This window comes from Bradysia coprophila, assembly GCF_014529535.1.
Source record: "Bradysia coprophila strain Holo2 chromosome IV unlocalized genomic scaffold, BU_Bcop_v1 contig_144, whole genome shotgun sequence".
In the NCBI taxonomy this organism is placed as follows: Eukaryota; Metazoa; Arthropoda; class Insecta; order Diptera; family Sciaridae; genus Bradysia; species Bradysia coprophila.
Window position 1 is genome coordinate 518,486 of NW_023503373.1, and position 16,626 is coordinate 535,111.

Genomic DNA, 16,626 nt, shown 5'->3' on the forward strand with positions numbered 1-16,626 from the left:
AGTTTGATAAGATTCCTCGAAATTGAAAATAGTATTTAAAATGGATAAGCCTCCCAACGTAATATTACGCCACCCACTCCAAGCCTCGCATTTATAGCTATTTTGCTAACATGTGCCTAAATGGAAATTTTGCGCAATATATGTGAAAATTGTCAACTCGAGGCGAAGCCGAGGTTGACAACACATCGTATGAGCAAAATTGCAGTTTAGGCACATGTTAGCAAAATAGCTATAAATGCGAGGCTTGGAGTGGGTGGCGTAATATTACGTTGGGAGGTCATCATCCAAACGTCATTTTTAGTGGAACGATTTCGCATGAACGAATTTAATTGGTATTTGCTTTGTTCAAGCAGTATTTACTGTATGCGCAGGTCGTATTGAAAAAAAAACCTTTCGAAATAAATTGATTTCATGATAAGACTTCATCAATTTTATTCATAGATTCGTTTATGAACTTTAAGACAAATCTCGGCAATAACTTCACATAAAATCGGAATTTGAATCGGAATCCGTTAGCCATCCCATATTTATATCTCCATCGTCGTCGTCATCATCATCATCACTATTATTTCCCGCATCATCATCATTATTATCGTCATCGTTATTGTCACCTTGCTCGTCGCCGTCTCCGTTCGGTCGATCTGCAAAAGAAAAGCATTTGTTTGTGGACATTTGTCTCTAGTTCCGTCAGTTGTTGTTCCAAAAGAAATTTTTACCATCGCCCATATTTGCATCATCATTGTCGTTGTCATCATCCGGTCCATTCATGTCGTCGTCATCACTGGACAGTGGAATCCACTCATCTTCGCTATCATCGGACAAATAGTCACGACGACGACGGCGGCGCCGGCGCTGATCACCATTGTCGTTGAGGTTGAACACTGAAAGACCACGAAAACCTTTCATCAGAAAGGGATTCAACGAAGATTTGTTTTTTTTAACTTCTTTTATTGAATTTACTTAAGTCAAGTCAAGAATCATTCTAATCATCCTTTCAGAACCGGTAGTCATCTGTTATCGACAACGATGTCAAAAATCAGCGTTGAGCTGTGGCTTGAACCATTTAGTAAGATGTATGTTAAAGCGACTGAAGTACAAGATTTCGTGTCAAACACTAGACGATATTTTAAAGAAAGGACCTAATTATTATAACTTTCCCATTACTAGGGGTTATTTGGCGGCCAGTATTTTAGAGGAAGAAAGTTGATTGTGGCTATAGCGACAGAAGAAATGACCAAAAGAAACCTAAATTCTATTGTATTCTCGACCAGATAGTACCAATGGGTCGACGGCTGTTAACTTTGAAGGAAAGGCTACTCTGCTACACCAAAATAATAGGCGATGAAGTCGACCCAACGTGACTAGATAAAGAAACGTTAGGGGCCCTCACTGGGAAGACTTTGGCCTAAAATTCTAATGATTTGACTTCAGAAACTTGACTTTTCTCAAATATTTAGGCTCAACATTTCAGGTACTTAATCACTAAGCCCAGTTTTCGGTATCATCTCCTAAAAACTCTACTAAATCGATGCAATGCACTTAACTTTGATATTTTTCAATTTGAAAAAACCATAAAAAATCGACTTACCGCCGGTATCAGTGTCTGAACTATCGGATGAATCTGGCATGTCATTTTCATCGTCTTCCTGAAATTGGAAACAAAGGCACCCCAAGTTAGAATCAAATCTCACTCTCTTCCCATCATAAGTTTATCTCACCGCATCGTCGTCCATATTTTTTCTCCGTCCGACGCTATAAATGCGTACAACGGATTCCTGAATCGAGTCAACATTTCCAAGATTTTCCACCAGAGCAATTTGGCTTCCGAATTTATTCACACTCAGATCGTAAATGTTACGTTTAACATCTACCGTTGCAATGCTCGAATAGTCGTAGCTGTCCAATGTTTTGAATGTCTTAAATTTCGAATCGTAATTGCTGCCACTGCTTTCCGGTTCCGTTTCCGACGACATTCCATAAATTACGTTCTGTGGTGAAAACGTAACGATCGACTGGTCGAGTGCCGGAACAGTTCGTAGCAAATGGAACGTTCGTAGGTCCCACACTTCGGTGTTCGATACCACTTCCAATCCGTTGGGGTGAAATACACCGGACAGTGTTTGATTTAGTTTGTCGAATTTATGGAGCTCTTTCCCAGAACGCACATCCCACAGGACACCGTCTGAAAATAATGAAAAGCTTTTGGAATTGTGCACATCGATGGATGAAAGATGAAAAAACTCACCCGACAAAATTAAGTCATCGGATGGGCAAAATGTAGCTCTGTTTTTGGTGTATTGATTTTGTATTGTCGGCACAAACGTAGCAATTGTCTTTCCCGTTCGGACATCATAGATGGTTGCATTCTGAAATGGCATACCATCAAAACTCCGTTCAAAAATAAAGAAACTAAATTCTGCTCTCACCTCAGCATTGGTACCTAGGATTTTATCTTCGTTCACTTTGCTAAACTCTAAGTATTCCTCCTCCTCAAATACTGCCTTCTGTGTGAATTGATTTTTCTCAATATTCCACACCGCTGACAACGGTTGTCGCCAAGCGCTCGACGTTAGTAGTAGGCTACCATCTTTGCTACATTGCACATTATTAATATAACTGCTGTGACACGGATAGGTGTACTCGTCACCACTCTCATTATTATACACTTTAACTTCACCGCTATGCAGACCAACGATAACACTTGTTGTACAAGGCGTAAAATCACAGCATGTAAAGAACGAATCATCTTGCGATCGTATCGTTCTAGCCATACAGAACTGCGAATGAACGAGTCTACGATCCAGCCGACGTGAATTGTAACCGGCCTGTCGACGGAAGTACCGACCCGCAAAGTTTGAGCACAGTCCATGCATTTTGTTTGGCCGCGGATCGGGACATTTGTGCGGAGCAAATAAATCGAATTGCGGGCACGTGGACATGGGATTCTTACACAGTGCATGTTGGTTGGTGAGGTATTCGGTGATGATTGTGTCTAGCGTTACGTTCTTGGAAAACTGTTCCATTTGACTGAGACGAGACGTAGTAGGCGTACCGCTAACGAATTCATCGGCGGAGATTTGCTTTTGAAGTGATCGTTGCTGCTGTTGTTGTTGATGTTGGATCATGCTCAAATGATTGTTATTCGATGCACTGAACTGACTTGATTTTTTGATTAACTTGATTGGAGTGTTCACTGGTGTGACATCCTCTTGTTCGTTTTTGGTAGAAATTTGGGGTGAAGATTCGACGGCATTTAGCGCTGCATTGAATTCGGATTGCTTCATTCGAACACGTGACCGCACCATCGTTGAACTGGGTGAACTGAAATGACAAAATCGATTTAGTATATCACACACCACGATGGGCTCTGTGTTGCAAACAGAAAAACTAACCGGAAAGAAAACGGTGAATGATGCGCCAGCAATTTGTTGGACACTACTTTTGTAGTCAGTCCAGCCTCTCGTTGTAATGAAGCAGCAGTTTCGTGCATTCCCCTGGCGGATAAATGTTCGTGAATCAATTCAAACAGCTGTTGCTCATTGAACTGAATTTTCGTCTGTGCCACGACATTCGCTTTGTGTATGTTGGCCAAAGATGAGTCCAAATCGTTGGTCGTTTTTGTTTTACCCGAAACGCGTTCCATCAGTTCTAACGCATACTTCTGGAACTGAACGTGTTCGGTGCGTTTCTCTTGCAATATTGGGTCGCGCATTAGACTCTGCAACTGGCCATTTGTAAACAGAGGCAATTTTCCGATAATCTGTTGAACTGTATCCGAACGGGCAAGACCAGCCAAGGCACGGCACGCCATTCCTCTGATGCAATCCGCATCGGTTATCGGCGTTTTGATTTCCATCAGCTGCAGAAGCACAATGATTCCATTGTTCGATCGTACAGATTCCCAAATCTTTTTGATTATTTCCTCCGAGTGTTTGTTGGCGATTTTCTTTTTCGCCATTGTAATGCCATAGCGTCCCACCAAAACTGGCTGTTTAAATTTCAATTAAATTCTTGACTAACATTTCATTGTGGACGTACGTACCTTAACGGTTGGTGAGCAGACACAATGAACCAAAACTGCAAGTGCTGCCTTTTGTACTTCGGTATCAGCCACTATTTCGCCTTCAGCTGCGCCAAGAATTATGTTAATGCCAGCCGCACTCGCATCATCTTCAAAAAAAAAAAGAAATTCGTTGTAAGCAAGATCGTCTGAATTCGCAGTTGACTTTCTAACCTGGTAGATTGATACGATCACAAAAGACCAGATGCACCTTCGGAATTGCACAACAAATAATTAAGACTTCCAATGCGGCTCGTACTGTTTCGCCTCGGCAGCTATGATTCCAGTCATACGCATAAGCGATAATTCGCAACAGAAGGGGAATCACGTTCAAGTACAAAATTTTCTCAACTGGTTCCCATCTCGCCCGAACTGGCAGTAATTCCTGCAGTGTTCGCACCTGTTCGCTAATCATTTCCGGTGTTTGTTTACTCGCCTGGAAATACTAAACGGATAACGATAAAAGGACATTTGTTGTCAGACTGCAAATTACTTACCCGGAAACTCATTTGACCACCGGACGAAACTCCTTGCGTAGCGAACGTGTTGAGTCTAGACACTTGAGAATATTTGTAGTACAAATGGCTTTCCATGTACTTTTTGAGTGCCACACAAACATGTCGTATTAACTGTCTAGCCGCACAAGTTTCATCCTCGTTTAAACTGTGTTCATCGCCGAGTATAGGCAGTACCGAAATCTGGTGGAAAATAAAGTCAGTGAAAAGAATGATTCACCGACCTTGCGTCACTATACTGTATTCAGTACTCACAACGTTGTACAGTTTGCGTAAACCATCCTGATTGTCGAATTCGTCCAAAATAATTTTGAATTGAAAGGCCAAACCGAAAAACATGGTTGCATGACAGCGTCCCGAATCATGTGAACAGCCCAATAACCATAACGCATACTGTACTACTTCGGACACAAATTTCTGTGACATTGAACATATTCGCTCCATTGCATCCTCACAATAAGCCAAATAGTAGAGGGCAATGGAAACACCTGTTGATGATAGGAGAGTAAAATTAGTGGTGCCACAAGTGAATGCCAGTTAGTGTTTACCTGTTGCTGCAATGCTCGGCCGTGTGACTTTGATTAATCGCTCCAGCCCACCATGGGAAATAAATTCCAACGAAAATTTCTTGTGGCACAGTAGAGATGCTAAGTATTTCAATGCCTCAAAAGCAATGCAGGTCCCTCGCTGGTCCACATTTTCAACGTATCGAAATATGATTTGCATGGCGTTGTGTTCGAACACTTGACCTAAAAACTATTTTTTTACAGAGAAGCCACCGGTTAGTTCAATCGCATTTCGCATGTAAAACAATAATTCCTGAAACTTACTTCCTGATATTCTCCCATTGATGTGAGGTATCGCAATATCAGCATTTGATTTGTTTCGGTGGTCGGCGGGTAAATTGGAATTGTATTCCGCACATATATGCTTTCACCTTGACTTTGGCTGGTGTTTTCACTTTGAAACAGAGTATTCAAGTGGATCGTGTTTTTGAATTTCGATAGACCTGTTGGGGAATAGGCATTTGAGTGACCCTCGATTTTTGAGAAATTTTCAAAACTAAAACTCACCATTCAACGTGGGACTTGTCAATTCTGGACTGCTTGGAGCCGATCCTCCGCCTAAATGTGCGAACGGACGATTGGACACAACACATTCACTGGAATTCGATTCTTTACTGGTCGACGTTTTCACTTCTTTCTTTATCTGAGGCGCTGACACCACTTCACCGTTCACTTTTTTCGCTTCGAGCACTTCCGCTTGCAACGTATGCAAACGCTTCAACATTACAGTAACTAAACGAGAATTTTGTTCACGAAAACCGATTGCAATGTCCTGCACTTCCATTGCGGCAGCTAACAATCCGGTGGCATAGCTTCGCAGTGGTTCTTCGCTATTTTCCGCCCATGAGTACAATCGATGGATCAGATTGTCGAACTCCACCTGGAATACGGCAGACGTTTCCAGTCCAGGCATGATAACCAAGATGAGTCGACAAGCAGCCACATTTAGATCGTACGAACTTTTCTGAATGTTCTGACGGGTGAAAAAGTTGTCACGTAGATAGTCATTGACTAACTGTGTCGGGAGAGTTGAAGTGCAACATTAAATTTCGTTTCTTTGTTATCTTATTGTGAAAGCACATCCACACTTACTCGTGTCATGAAATGATCTTTTCGGAAAAGCAACTTCAACATGCGACCCAACTCACAGTCGGGATCTGTTCTAGATGGATGCCGTTCATCGAATGGATCCGGGTCTTTTCGCATATAAATTTCCGTTTCATCTTCGAATAGTTCAGCCAATCTGAAAGGATTTCCAATATTTTTCAATGATAAACAGAAATCGATCAGAAAAGTTCATGTACTAACATGGTGCAATTGAATAGTAAAGAATGTAAACAAAGCAAAATAAACGTAAATTTCGGGCTTACCTTGTGATTATATGCACAGGATCAAACAAGGGGGTTGAGTGTTTCTCTTCCCATAATTTGAATATGGCATGAAGATCCGTGCCTTGGAGCACAGCATCCCGTTCAATTACATTTCCAGCTGGTTGGGCTGCCATTCGTTATGAATTTATATTTCTAAATACAATTGCTCTGACACAATGCAATAGAACGCACTTAACCCTACTTTTGGAACTACCAGCGAGAAAATGGTACCGTTAGTCGAGAAATTACGTCGTTTTATGCAATTTTGAGTGACTAAACAATTACCTGATAACAAAGGTGTATCAAAAATATGCACTGCATCCAAGAAATTAGGCAATTTGAGACACGTTTTGAGAGTAGAGGACAAGAAATTTGACGTTTAAATTTCTCGAACTTGATTTCGCAAATTTCGTAACAGTTCGGGCTGTACTGTCCCAGCAAATAAAAATGAATTACAGCGTTGAGTGCACTTTTAATTTTTTTTTAGTTTAAGTGATCCAGAATTTTGTGAGATTTATGTAAAAGTAAATTTGAAAAACTGTTTGACATAATCCAAAGGCTTACTAGGAATATATCTATTGTAAGCCATAGATTAAGGAATTTGTTTATGTATTTGTTCGTTGACAAGTGGATCACCACCGGTTTCTGCCAAAGTTTTGAAAGAACAGGTTAAGACAACCACGGATTCGGGTGACACCAAATCCACGGATTCGGGTGACACCAAATCCACGGATTCGGGTGACACCAAATCCACGGATTCGGGTGACACCAAATCCACGGATTCGGGTGACACCAAATTTTATAAACGCACTCACTACAGATAGTTTGAGAAATCAACTTGAAGACAACATTTTTTTGGAAAATTCAGAATTTTGTTTTTGTTAAGTTGCAGTTTTCATGTAAACTTCGCAGCCGTTGACGCAATTTGTGTGTCACCACCTTCGCAACCCTGAGTTGGGTTGTCTTAACCTGTTATTTCAGAACCTTGGTTTCTACTGGGCTTTGATTTTTGTTTTTTACACGTTGCCACACTTGTTGACAAATTCATGATATTGTAATTTGGAGGTTAAGGTGATCGCTTCATGAAAATGGACTTCACCTAGCACTAGTTACAGATCTTGTACACATGTTTGACATTGCAATATGGGCAACATAGACAAACTGAATTTCAAAACCCACCGAAATCCCATAAAAAACACATACCGAACGACCAATCTTAATCTATTGTCAAAATATCTAGCCTGTAAATTAAATACTAGCTGTAAAATTCTGCTGATGAGAGTTCATTATTTTTGCACATTTGCTTCTCTTAAAAACATCCCGAATACCAAAAACATAATTTCTCAAATATTTAAACCTTTTACAGTGATGTCAATATACTTGCATCAATTACAATCTATTTCATCGTCCGATCGATCTATAAGCATAAACCGATTCATATTCAAAACCAACGCACTTCAAGCAAAAGTAATCATAGTCGACAGCTGCCATGTAGAGTACTATTTTGCAATGAAAGTATACTCTATAGGTATGGTCTAATGTCAAAATTTGTATGAAGCGAAGGAAAAAGCGATTTCATATAAAAAACCTCACCTCAATGAAAATCACTGAAAGGTGAGTTTGTTTTTATGAAATCGCTATTTCCTTCGGTTTGTTTGGATAGACCATACCTGGTCTGCACATTCATTGCTATTTTGAATGAAATGTTTTTTTACAGTGGTTTACAGTTGTGTGACCTGTGTGACACACTGTCAAGTTTCGGTAATCTATTTGGAGTACATACCACTCATCATGCTTGAAGTGCATTATCAAAATCCTTCATTTACAATTTTACATATTTTATTCGCAACTGTTGATCTTTTATATAGCATATCCACTTCTGTCAGCACTGTTTCCATATCAAAAAGAAAAACAAAATAACAACAGAACCACGTGGTATATTCATATCAGTTTCGATTTTGACATTACGTTAGATAGAGGGCAACAATCTCTTCGGCTAAAAGATAACCCGAAATATTACAAGAGACCGGACGTTATTTATATGGTTGTGTTTAAAAGACTTTTGACGCTGATTGTTAATCGAAGCTATTTTTCGTCGCTCGGAAAAAACATGAGTCTGGAAGGTGCAAAACGAATTGCTGCATATAAAGTGAGTATGACTTTGTACATTCAAAGAATTTGTATGAAAACAATACCAAGGCTAAACTGGATTTGCTTTATTTTTCCATTGATATTTTTCATTGAAACTTTCACTTTTCCATTTTATCGATTTCTTATTGATGGACGTAATGCGTAGATATGCTTAAGCAAAGGACGTAATAAAGTAGTGAGGAGTTGTGTGTCAGCGTCAAAATATTTCCTACTTCGAGTGCTTACCTTGTTTACAGTCAACATTATCTCTGTCTCTCTCTTATAGGCTGTTGACGAGTGGGTCAAACCGAACACAACAGTCGGTATTGGCAGCGGATCAACTGTGGTCTATGCCGTCGATCGTTTAAAGGAGCGTGTCACCAACGAAAACTTAAACGTATTTTGCATTCCAACCAGCTTTCAGGCGAGACAATTGATAATAAACAGTGGACTGGTACTGTGCGACCTAGAAACACATCCTACTCTGGATTGTGTCATCGATGGGGCTGATGAAGTAGATTCCAATTTGACGCTGATAAAAGGTGGAGGCGGTTGTTTGCTGCAGGTATAATATCAGCGCGATGGTGTAGATATGTTGTAACATGCGATTAATGAAATATCGATTCAAGGAAAAAATTGTGGCTTCGTGTGCTAAGACAATGATTGTTATCGCTGATTACACAAAGGACTCGGTGAAACTAGGCGATCAATACCAGAAAGGTATTCCAGTCGAAGTTGTACCGATGGCATACGTTCCAATAAAGAAGAAGATCGAGTCGATGTAAGTGAAGACTATGTTTCCATCCAAGAGTTTCGACAATATGATTTTCATTAGGACATTCGTTGTTCAGCTCATCATGGGCACCATAAAACATTTTCTTACTCAAACCCACAAACTAATCTCAACATATTTTCCAATTAGGTTTGGAGGTTCGTTGAATCTTCGAATGGCTGTGGCAAAAGCCGGACCATGCATAACCGACAACGGAAATTTCATATTGGACTGGAAGTTTACGAACAAAGACGTCGATTGGAACGTTGTCAATCGTGAAATACTGATGATACCGGGCGTCGTCGAAACGGGCCTATTCGTTAAAATGGCTGCCAAAGTGTATTTTGGTATGGCTGACGGTACGGTTAAAGAGAGATAAGTCGGAGCTGTACGTATCTCACATAAATAATGATTTGAATTTTCTATTTTTGTTTAATTTTTTATATAAATTACTTAAACACTAGGGGGGGGGGGGGCAAGAATGATTACATAAATAATATAAACACAATTTTCGACTAATAACTAATATGACTTTTTGTTACGTTGAGGCAGAATCGACTCTTTAGCGTAGTTGAAAAGGGATAGAAGGCCAAGTTTTTTACCTTTGTTCGAGAAATAATTTGTGACTATGTCGTTGTCATCTGAAACGGAAAAGAAGAAAACAAAAATGTAGTCCATAGAAGAAGAAAATGTTTGGATGATTCGCAAAAATAAAGACTCAATACCAAAAGAGTTCGAGATTTTGCTGCACATTCGACCAAAAAATTCATAATTTTTCTGTTGTTTGTCTTTTTTATTCTAATGAACTACTCATAACTAATGGACGAATTTAGTGTCTTTAAATATCTAAGTTTGGTGAAGCGGACTTCACTATTCACCACTAACAATATAGCTAATTGTTCACCGATGGATAAAAAGTTTAGTTTCATTTCGAGGGTGAGAGCGTAGCGAGGGCCACAAATGACATTTTCATGTATTGGGCATAAATTACAGAATTTTTCTCGTAATCTAGGCCCTCAGCATGGTATACGCATCTGTTGTGGACGATTTATTTTACGTATTTATAACTAATCCAACTTTTTTCCCGATGTCAACACGTGTGCGGTGTGAAAATTCCTATTTTCTCCACTCAAAACTATGGAGAAAATAACGTTTTTCCAGTGCAACGTTTTGCGTGGAGAAAAAACTATTCAGGTCAGGTCGAGTTGAAACTTGAAACAGGTTTAGGTCAATTCAGAGCAGTCATACAGCACTGCTTCTAGCACAACCACTAATTTTTCCAACGCCAAAAAGTAGAAGAATGACTCCTTAGTGATTAACCACCTTATGATTCACTTCATATTGTACCCTTCATTGGGTATATAGAAGTAAAATGGGCATGTTAGGCTTAGTCCCAAAAACAATACGATAGTGCAAATGTTAGAAATAGTCTGTTGCGCAATTGTAAAAGAATATTTCAGACACATCATGAACAGATTCACCTTATTAAGGCCAGTTCATGGTCGCATATATCGCAAAAATGTAGGCGAGTATGAACTGGCCTTAAGGTTGATTGCACAAATTTTCCAAACATCTGTGACTCTGACATATGCGAAGTGCTTTTTAACGTTACAATTGCGTAACGGACTATTTCTAACATTAGCACTATCCCACAGCGCGAAGCTATTATACTAATCGCGAGCCATTCGTCTGACAGTGTGTTGCCTCCATCCATAGTTTCAAATATGGATGCGTTTACGATGGCATGTGTTGTGTGTTTTTATTCACACTAAGAAATCATGACTCCCATCTTTATGAGAAAATGCAATGCCTATTTAGATTGCACAACCTGTTCCGAGCCTTACTAGTACAAAATAATCTAATCGCGATAAGAACAAGGAATGTTGGCATATTAAGAATTCATTTCCTGTCTTCCAGTCAAAAATTGTGTAATGGCACTTGCGATAACCACAAAAGTTATCGAAATAGCACAAGATAAGACAAGATAATCCTAAAGAAAGATTTGCTATAAATTAAGGGCACAAGATACAAAGTCTCAGTTCATTTGCGCTATTGACAAATAATGAGTTTTGTGAAAGTAACAGCTTCAGTTTGTCTGAATTTATTGGTTTTAAATATAATCGGAGGTGAAAAACCACAATCAAACAATTTCTTAGTGTTTATCCAAATATTAAAATATTATTCTCAATCATTTAGCACAAAGTAGCTGTGATCAAGGATGGATACCATACAAAGACGAAAAATGTGTATTGATTCATTCTGAAAATTTTTATCAATTCTTGGACGCAGAAAACCTTTGCAATTCGTTAGATGCGTCTCTTCTATCGATTCGAAACCAACAAGAGCAAACCGAATTTGAAAAGATTATCTTCGACAGCGCTGAAATTGAAAATAGTGTTTGGCTTGGGGCAAGAGGAACCAATGGAGCATTTGTTTGGCCAGATGGTAGTCCAGTGAACTTCACCAATTGGATGACATCTAAAGTCGAATCGGTGATTGATGAAAACGTTGAATGCGTGGAGCTTACTTTATCTGGTAGATGGTCAGTTGTTAGTTGCACAAGAAGAAATTTGTTTGTTTGCGAGAAAGAGCAGATCTGGACACTTCATCAGATTCAGCGTTCATTTCAAAAATTCAGGAAAGAGCAATTAGAAAATCCGGTTCCAATCGGATTTATCTATGTTCAGTTAAGTGAGCAACCTGATCCGCAAATTTTGTGGCCTACTGTTAGCTGGGAACAAGTTACGTCGTTATATGCTGGACTATTCTTTCGTGCCGAAGGTCCTACGTCTAATTCGTTTAATGGTGGTGCGCAAGAAGATAATTCACCGAGATTAACTAATGCAGACAGTGCTATATTGTCATCGGAAACTACATCAATCAGTATGGTGCTCGGTGGCTGGAGTGGAAGACTAACCACAGGTGACGACAATAGGGGTGCGGCTTCAACATGGAATATCCGCTTTTACAATACAGGAGGTGAAGTTAGACCGCGGAATAAATCAGTACGAATTTGGAAAAGGGTAGCTTAAAAGAAATTTTTGCTGCCAAAATATATCAATTCCATAAATGAGACGAGTCTGAAGAATTTTTTGAAATTGTTTGAGCCTTTTTATAGTCAATTCGTATCTCAAAAGACTGACTTGAAAGCAGTGCCGATGATTTTTGCTGTAGTGACGATAACAATTTCCACAATCTATTAAGTTGATGTGTGACCGACTTAAGCTGCTGGATTTCCAATGTCCACCCTGCTTTGTGTATATTCAGGAAACCTTTGATCAGTTGTAGATTTAGTTACTAGATGCGTACTTCGAGAAAGTACTTGTTGCCGGATAGTCTTAGGTATGTTGATGAGATTTTTCGTTCGTGGTTGGAGGCTACTATAGATACGAGAATAGAAAGTCTATCGTGGGACCAAGCGTCTCTCCTTTATCTTTTGGTGGTAGAGGTATAAGGAAAGTGGAGGACTTGGCAATGACAGCCTATTTATCACCTGTTTATTCATAGTTAGATTTATGTGACGTCATACTCAGTAACTTTAGTTTAAAAATCACTGATGAACAGATCTTACAGTTAATCGATGAAATTCCACCTAATTTTGTTCCAGAAAACGATGTTCTTAAAAAAAACAAAGCAATCTTCCAAAGATCAAATATCAATTCAATGAAATGTTTGAATATGGTTATCTTAAAGCTCGTGCACGATTGCTTGCGTCATCAACTAAAGAATCTTCAAAGTGGCTGCAACCCATCGAGTGAATAAGGATTCTTATTAGACAACTACTCTACTAAAATTGGTGTTGGCCTCTGAGCGGGCCCACAATTATGTGAGAAACATAAATGTATTTGCGGTGAAATTGTCAAAAAAGATGGTTTGCATGGTCTATACACATAGTGCAGTTTTCCCAAATATAAAACAGCCCCCAGGTATAGCAAGTTAACGACCAGATGGCATGACTTTAATAGCATGGAGTCATGGAAGGTCCATCTTGTAGGATGTGACTGTAAGGGATACTATGGCTGCTTCTTATAACAATGATTCATCAAAGAAAGCGCGGTCAGTTGCAGACAAAGCTGAGAGACATAAGCATAACCCTTTCGTTTCTTTGAAACAAAATTATTTGCTAACACCACTTGCTTTCGAGACTTGCATGGGCCCCAAAACGAAGAAGTTTATAGACAAATTGGGTTCCCGTGTGAAAAAAGCAACTGGTGAAACTGAATCGAACGATTATCTTTTACAAAGAATTTCAATCGCAACACAACGTTGAAATGCCGGAAAGGAAAATTGATGTAATTACCAATTTTTCGAAAAGATCATTTTTTTACTGGCTGCATCATCGATTGTGAGCATTCTTTTTTTCGCATTTAAAATGAATAAAAATTGATATATCGGTGAAAAAAAAAACTTTTATCATCAGCTTCGATCCATTTCGGTGAATTAATTTTTAACGAAATTTTATAAATATGACTGAGTCATGAGTCCAATGACGACAAGAAAATCAATGTCAAGTTGAAAACTTATTGAGAAAAGAAACCTTTAACTTAAGTGAACAATCGTGTGTGTGTGTGTGTGTGTGTAAAGGTCACAACATAGAGTAGCCTTGCATGAAATGAAATTATTTCTGTGCCAAAGATTGACATTAATAAATCGGTCAGAACGCACCCAGCATAGAAAATTGAAATAATATTTCGTACTACTTATGAGTCACAGTATCTTTTTGATATGGTTAAGTCTTCGTTTGACTGACAGCAAAATCGCATGGAATGAATTAAAACTAAAAACTTACTCAGTAGCGGCGACCGCTCATTTACAGTTGGAAGTACATTATCATTCGCTGATAATGATACAAATAAAGCAAACGGAACGACCCAAAGACATAATGTAAAGTACGCCAAGATCTGCAAAAATTTCAGACATTTGTTTAATGTAAGTCAATCAGTTGTGCAAAACACTGTACCTCTGAAAACTGATACCAAACGCTAGAGAAGTATGTGAAAGCTAACCAATGGTTAACTATCAGCATGATGCAGGATCCGATGAAAGGTATCGACGTAAATTGCACGTACGGAAAACTTGTCATAATCATACCGTGACATAGCTGAGCGAATAGTCCACACAATATCATGGACCAGGGTAAATTATCGAAAAATATAAACAAGATGTAGATGATCGTCGTTGCTAAGATCAAAATTGATATCAGTTTCTTCGCAGCTACCGTGTACTCTTCGACTAATTCAGCTAGATAGTAGAGACCGGCCGCTGGAAATGAATAGATTTCAATGGGATTAGTGTGTAATGAGTTAGCGTGTCCTTTAAAGCGTTTTGCTTACCTATCGCCAATGTTATGAAGCAAATTTGTACGAGGAATCCCACAAAAGTCAATATGTAGAGTAGTGTCATTGTTTACATCATTTGTTTAAAACACACAAATCGTTCCGTAAACTAAATGTTTTAATAAGAATGTACTTTTCGAGTTTCTACTAACTACTCTTGTCTGAACGAATTCTTCATATTGCTTTCAGGATCGTTGGTGATGTGCGTGTTTTGTTGTACTTGGCATAATATGCAAAACATGTCAAAACTGTCAATTTGTTGGAACTTCGACAATATTTTCCCAGAGGAAAATGCTGACTCGACATTTTGTGGCGGTTTTTTTTTAATTTAGAAAAAAAAATCTTGATATCCATTAGGACGACTACTATTTTATAGTACACACGTGAACCGTAGATTAAATACAATGTATGTTTAAGAGAACATCGCGGCTAAGTACCGATAGTACTTTGCGTTTGAGGGTCTATCTTGTGAGGTTTTTAAGCATTTTCTCGCTTTGTAGTCTTAACGAAGTGAGGACTATACATGTGAAAATGCCTAAACTTCGCTGACCAAGAAGAAACACATATTAGACAGTTTGCGAAAATGACGTATAATTTATAAGTCAACTTATAAGTTAAAAATTATAAATACGTGACATCGTCATACAATACGTTAGAATTCTAACTTATAAGCGAGGGGTAACCGACTCGGGTAATTGACTACACACCCTTAAAGGAATTGCCGGAGTGTCCGGTAAATAATTGTAATTGATGGAAATACAAGAAATTGATGGAATTATAAGACATTGACCGGAATTGGCTGGAAATACTTTAAATTGTAAGGAATTGAAAGTAATCTGTTCATTACGAAACGCTCCTTTACCTTTGACTTTAGTCTCTATTTGACAACTATATTTATAGTGTGTCACCAATGGAATTGAATAATAACAGAAAATATCGTGGAAACATTTCGAAAATTCGTGCAATTGTAGAAATTAATTGGAATTATAGGAATTCAATAGCGAATCCGGCGTTAGGTGTTAATCCGGTAATTGAAGTAATAAAAGGAATTGTAAGCAATTAAAAGGAATTAGTAATTGATTTGCCACCATTTCTGCCAGTCGGTTACCCCTCGCTTATAAGTTGACGTCATTTGCGCAAACTGTCTATTTATTTTTTTTCATGTAAGGGGTCGGAAACCCCAGGAAAATTGACATTGAGTCTGGATAAATGGCACTATTTTTGGATATCGTTGGTCAGAATTTTGTAAGATTTCGTCCGTAAAAATTCCATGTAAATTTTCCTGTATGTGGAGGTCAAAGATGACAAAAATTTTACTTTTTTCGTTTCAAGTCTCGAAGTGTCGCCTAGCGTTTGATAACACATCTCTTCTTTCTTCTTTGCTATTTAAGAGTAAATTCGCCAAAACTTCGAACAGCTTATATGGAATCGGGATTCAAGCTAACGGCGGTAACGAGTAATTTCGCGCCGCGCGAGATTACACATGTTATAGTGGAATTTCGCGCCCATACATTTTTCAATGGCTAACTTGATTTAGAGAATTTTTACGAGTACCTGGCGGTAAATTGGCGGTAGATTCAGTTGAGTATCAGGTACATAAATTTTGGAGATGCGAATTTTATTCTAACACCCTAGAGCTTTGTATCAGGGATACCAGTATCCTTAGAAAGTGTGGATTTTCCTTTTACAAAACGTTAGGATACCGGTATCCCAACCGAGATACACGTATTTTGTATCAAGGATACCGGTATCCCGACATAGAAAGTGTGGATTTTCCTTTAACAAAACGTTAGGATACCGGTATCCCAACTGAGATACACGTATTTTGTATCAAGGATACCGGTATCCCGACATAGAACGTGTGGATTTTCCTTTTA

At 38.7% G+C, this 16,626-nt stretch overlaps 4 protein-coding genes and 1 long non-coding RNA gene across 6 annotated transcripts; 3 read left to right on the forward strand and 2 right to left on the reverse strand.

Moving 5' to 3' along the window:
* Positions 1-399: 399 nt before the first annotated feature.
* Positions 400-6,912, reverse strand: LOC119071132 (protein mahjong). 2 transcript variants are annotated; one of them, XM_037175819.1, is made up of 16 exons: positions 6,512-6,912; positions 6,234-6,384; positions 5,649-6,156; positions 5,406-5,584; positions 5,124-5,331; positions 4,831-5,063; positions 4,558-4,758; positions 4,235-4,505; positions 4,043-4,170; positions 3,393-3,988; positions 2,427-3,321; positions 2,246-2,366; positions 1,719-2,182; positions 1,589-1,646; positions 717-881; positions 400-641 (listed from the first exon to the last, which is right to left on the reverse strand). In XM_037175819.1, exons 1-16 carry the CDS (start codon positions 6,643-6,645, stop codon positions 481-483), a joined length of 4,473 nt encoding a protein of 1,490 aa, XP_037031714.1. In that variant the 5' UTR covers positions 6,646-6,912; the 3' UTR covers positions 400-480. The 2 variants fall into 2 exon arrangements, with proteins under 2 accessions (XP_037031714.1, XP_037031713.1); XM_037175818.1 differs by having other exon boundaries at positions 717-899.
* Positions 6,913-7,702: 790 nt separating this feature from the next.
* On the forward strand, positions 7,703-13,935 carry LOC119071361. Its single transcript, XR_005086628.1, has 3 exons — positions 7,703-7,737; positions 8,239-8,242; positions 13,926-13,935. It is a non-coding gene; the product is annotated as an uncharacterized LOC119071361 (long non-coding RNA).
* LOC119071295 (ribose-5-phosphate isomerase) lies at positions 8,426-9,932 on the forward strand. Its single transcript, XM_037176169.1, has 4 exons — positions 8,426-8,660; positions 8,928-9,206; positions 9,271-9,422; positions 9,564-9,932. The coding sequence occupies exons 1-4, from the start codon at positions 8,553-8,555 to the stop codon at positions 9,790-9,792; spliced, it is 768 nt and encodes a 255-aa protein (XP_037032064.1). The 5' UTR covers positions 8,426-8,552; the 3' UTR covers positions 9,793-9,932.
* On the reverse strand, positions 9,858-14,990 carry LOC119071316 (protein TEX261). Its single transcript, XM_037176199.1, has 4 exons — positions 14,747-14,990; positions 14,374-14,675; positions 14,203-14,314; positions 9,858-10,054 (listed from the first exon to the last, which is right to left on the reverse strand). The coding sequence occupies exons 1-4, from the start codon at positions 14,814-14,816 to the stop codon at positions 9,936-9,938; spliced, it is 603 nt and encodes a 200-aa protein (XP_037032094.1). The 5' UTR covers positions 14,817-14,990; the 3' UTR covers positions 9,858-9,935.
* Positions 11,404-12,494, forward strand: LOC119071278. The gene is made up of 2 exons (XM_037176144.1): positions 11,404-11,539; positions 11,610-12,494. The coding sequence occupies exons 1-2, from the start codon at positions 11,476-11,478 to the stop codon at positions 12,443-12,445; spliced, it is 900 nt and encodes a 299-aa protein (XP_037032039.1). The 5' UTR covers positions 11,404-11,475; the 3' UTR covers positions 12,446-12,494.
* Positions 14,991-16,626: the final 1,636 nt, after the last annotated feature.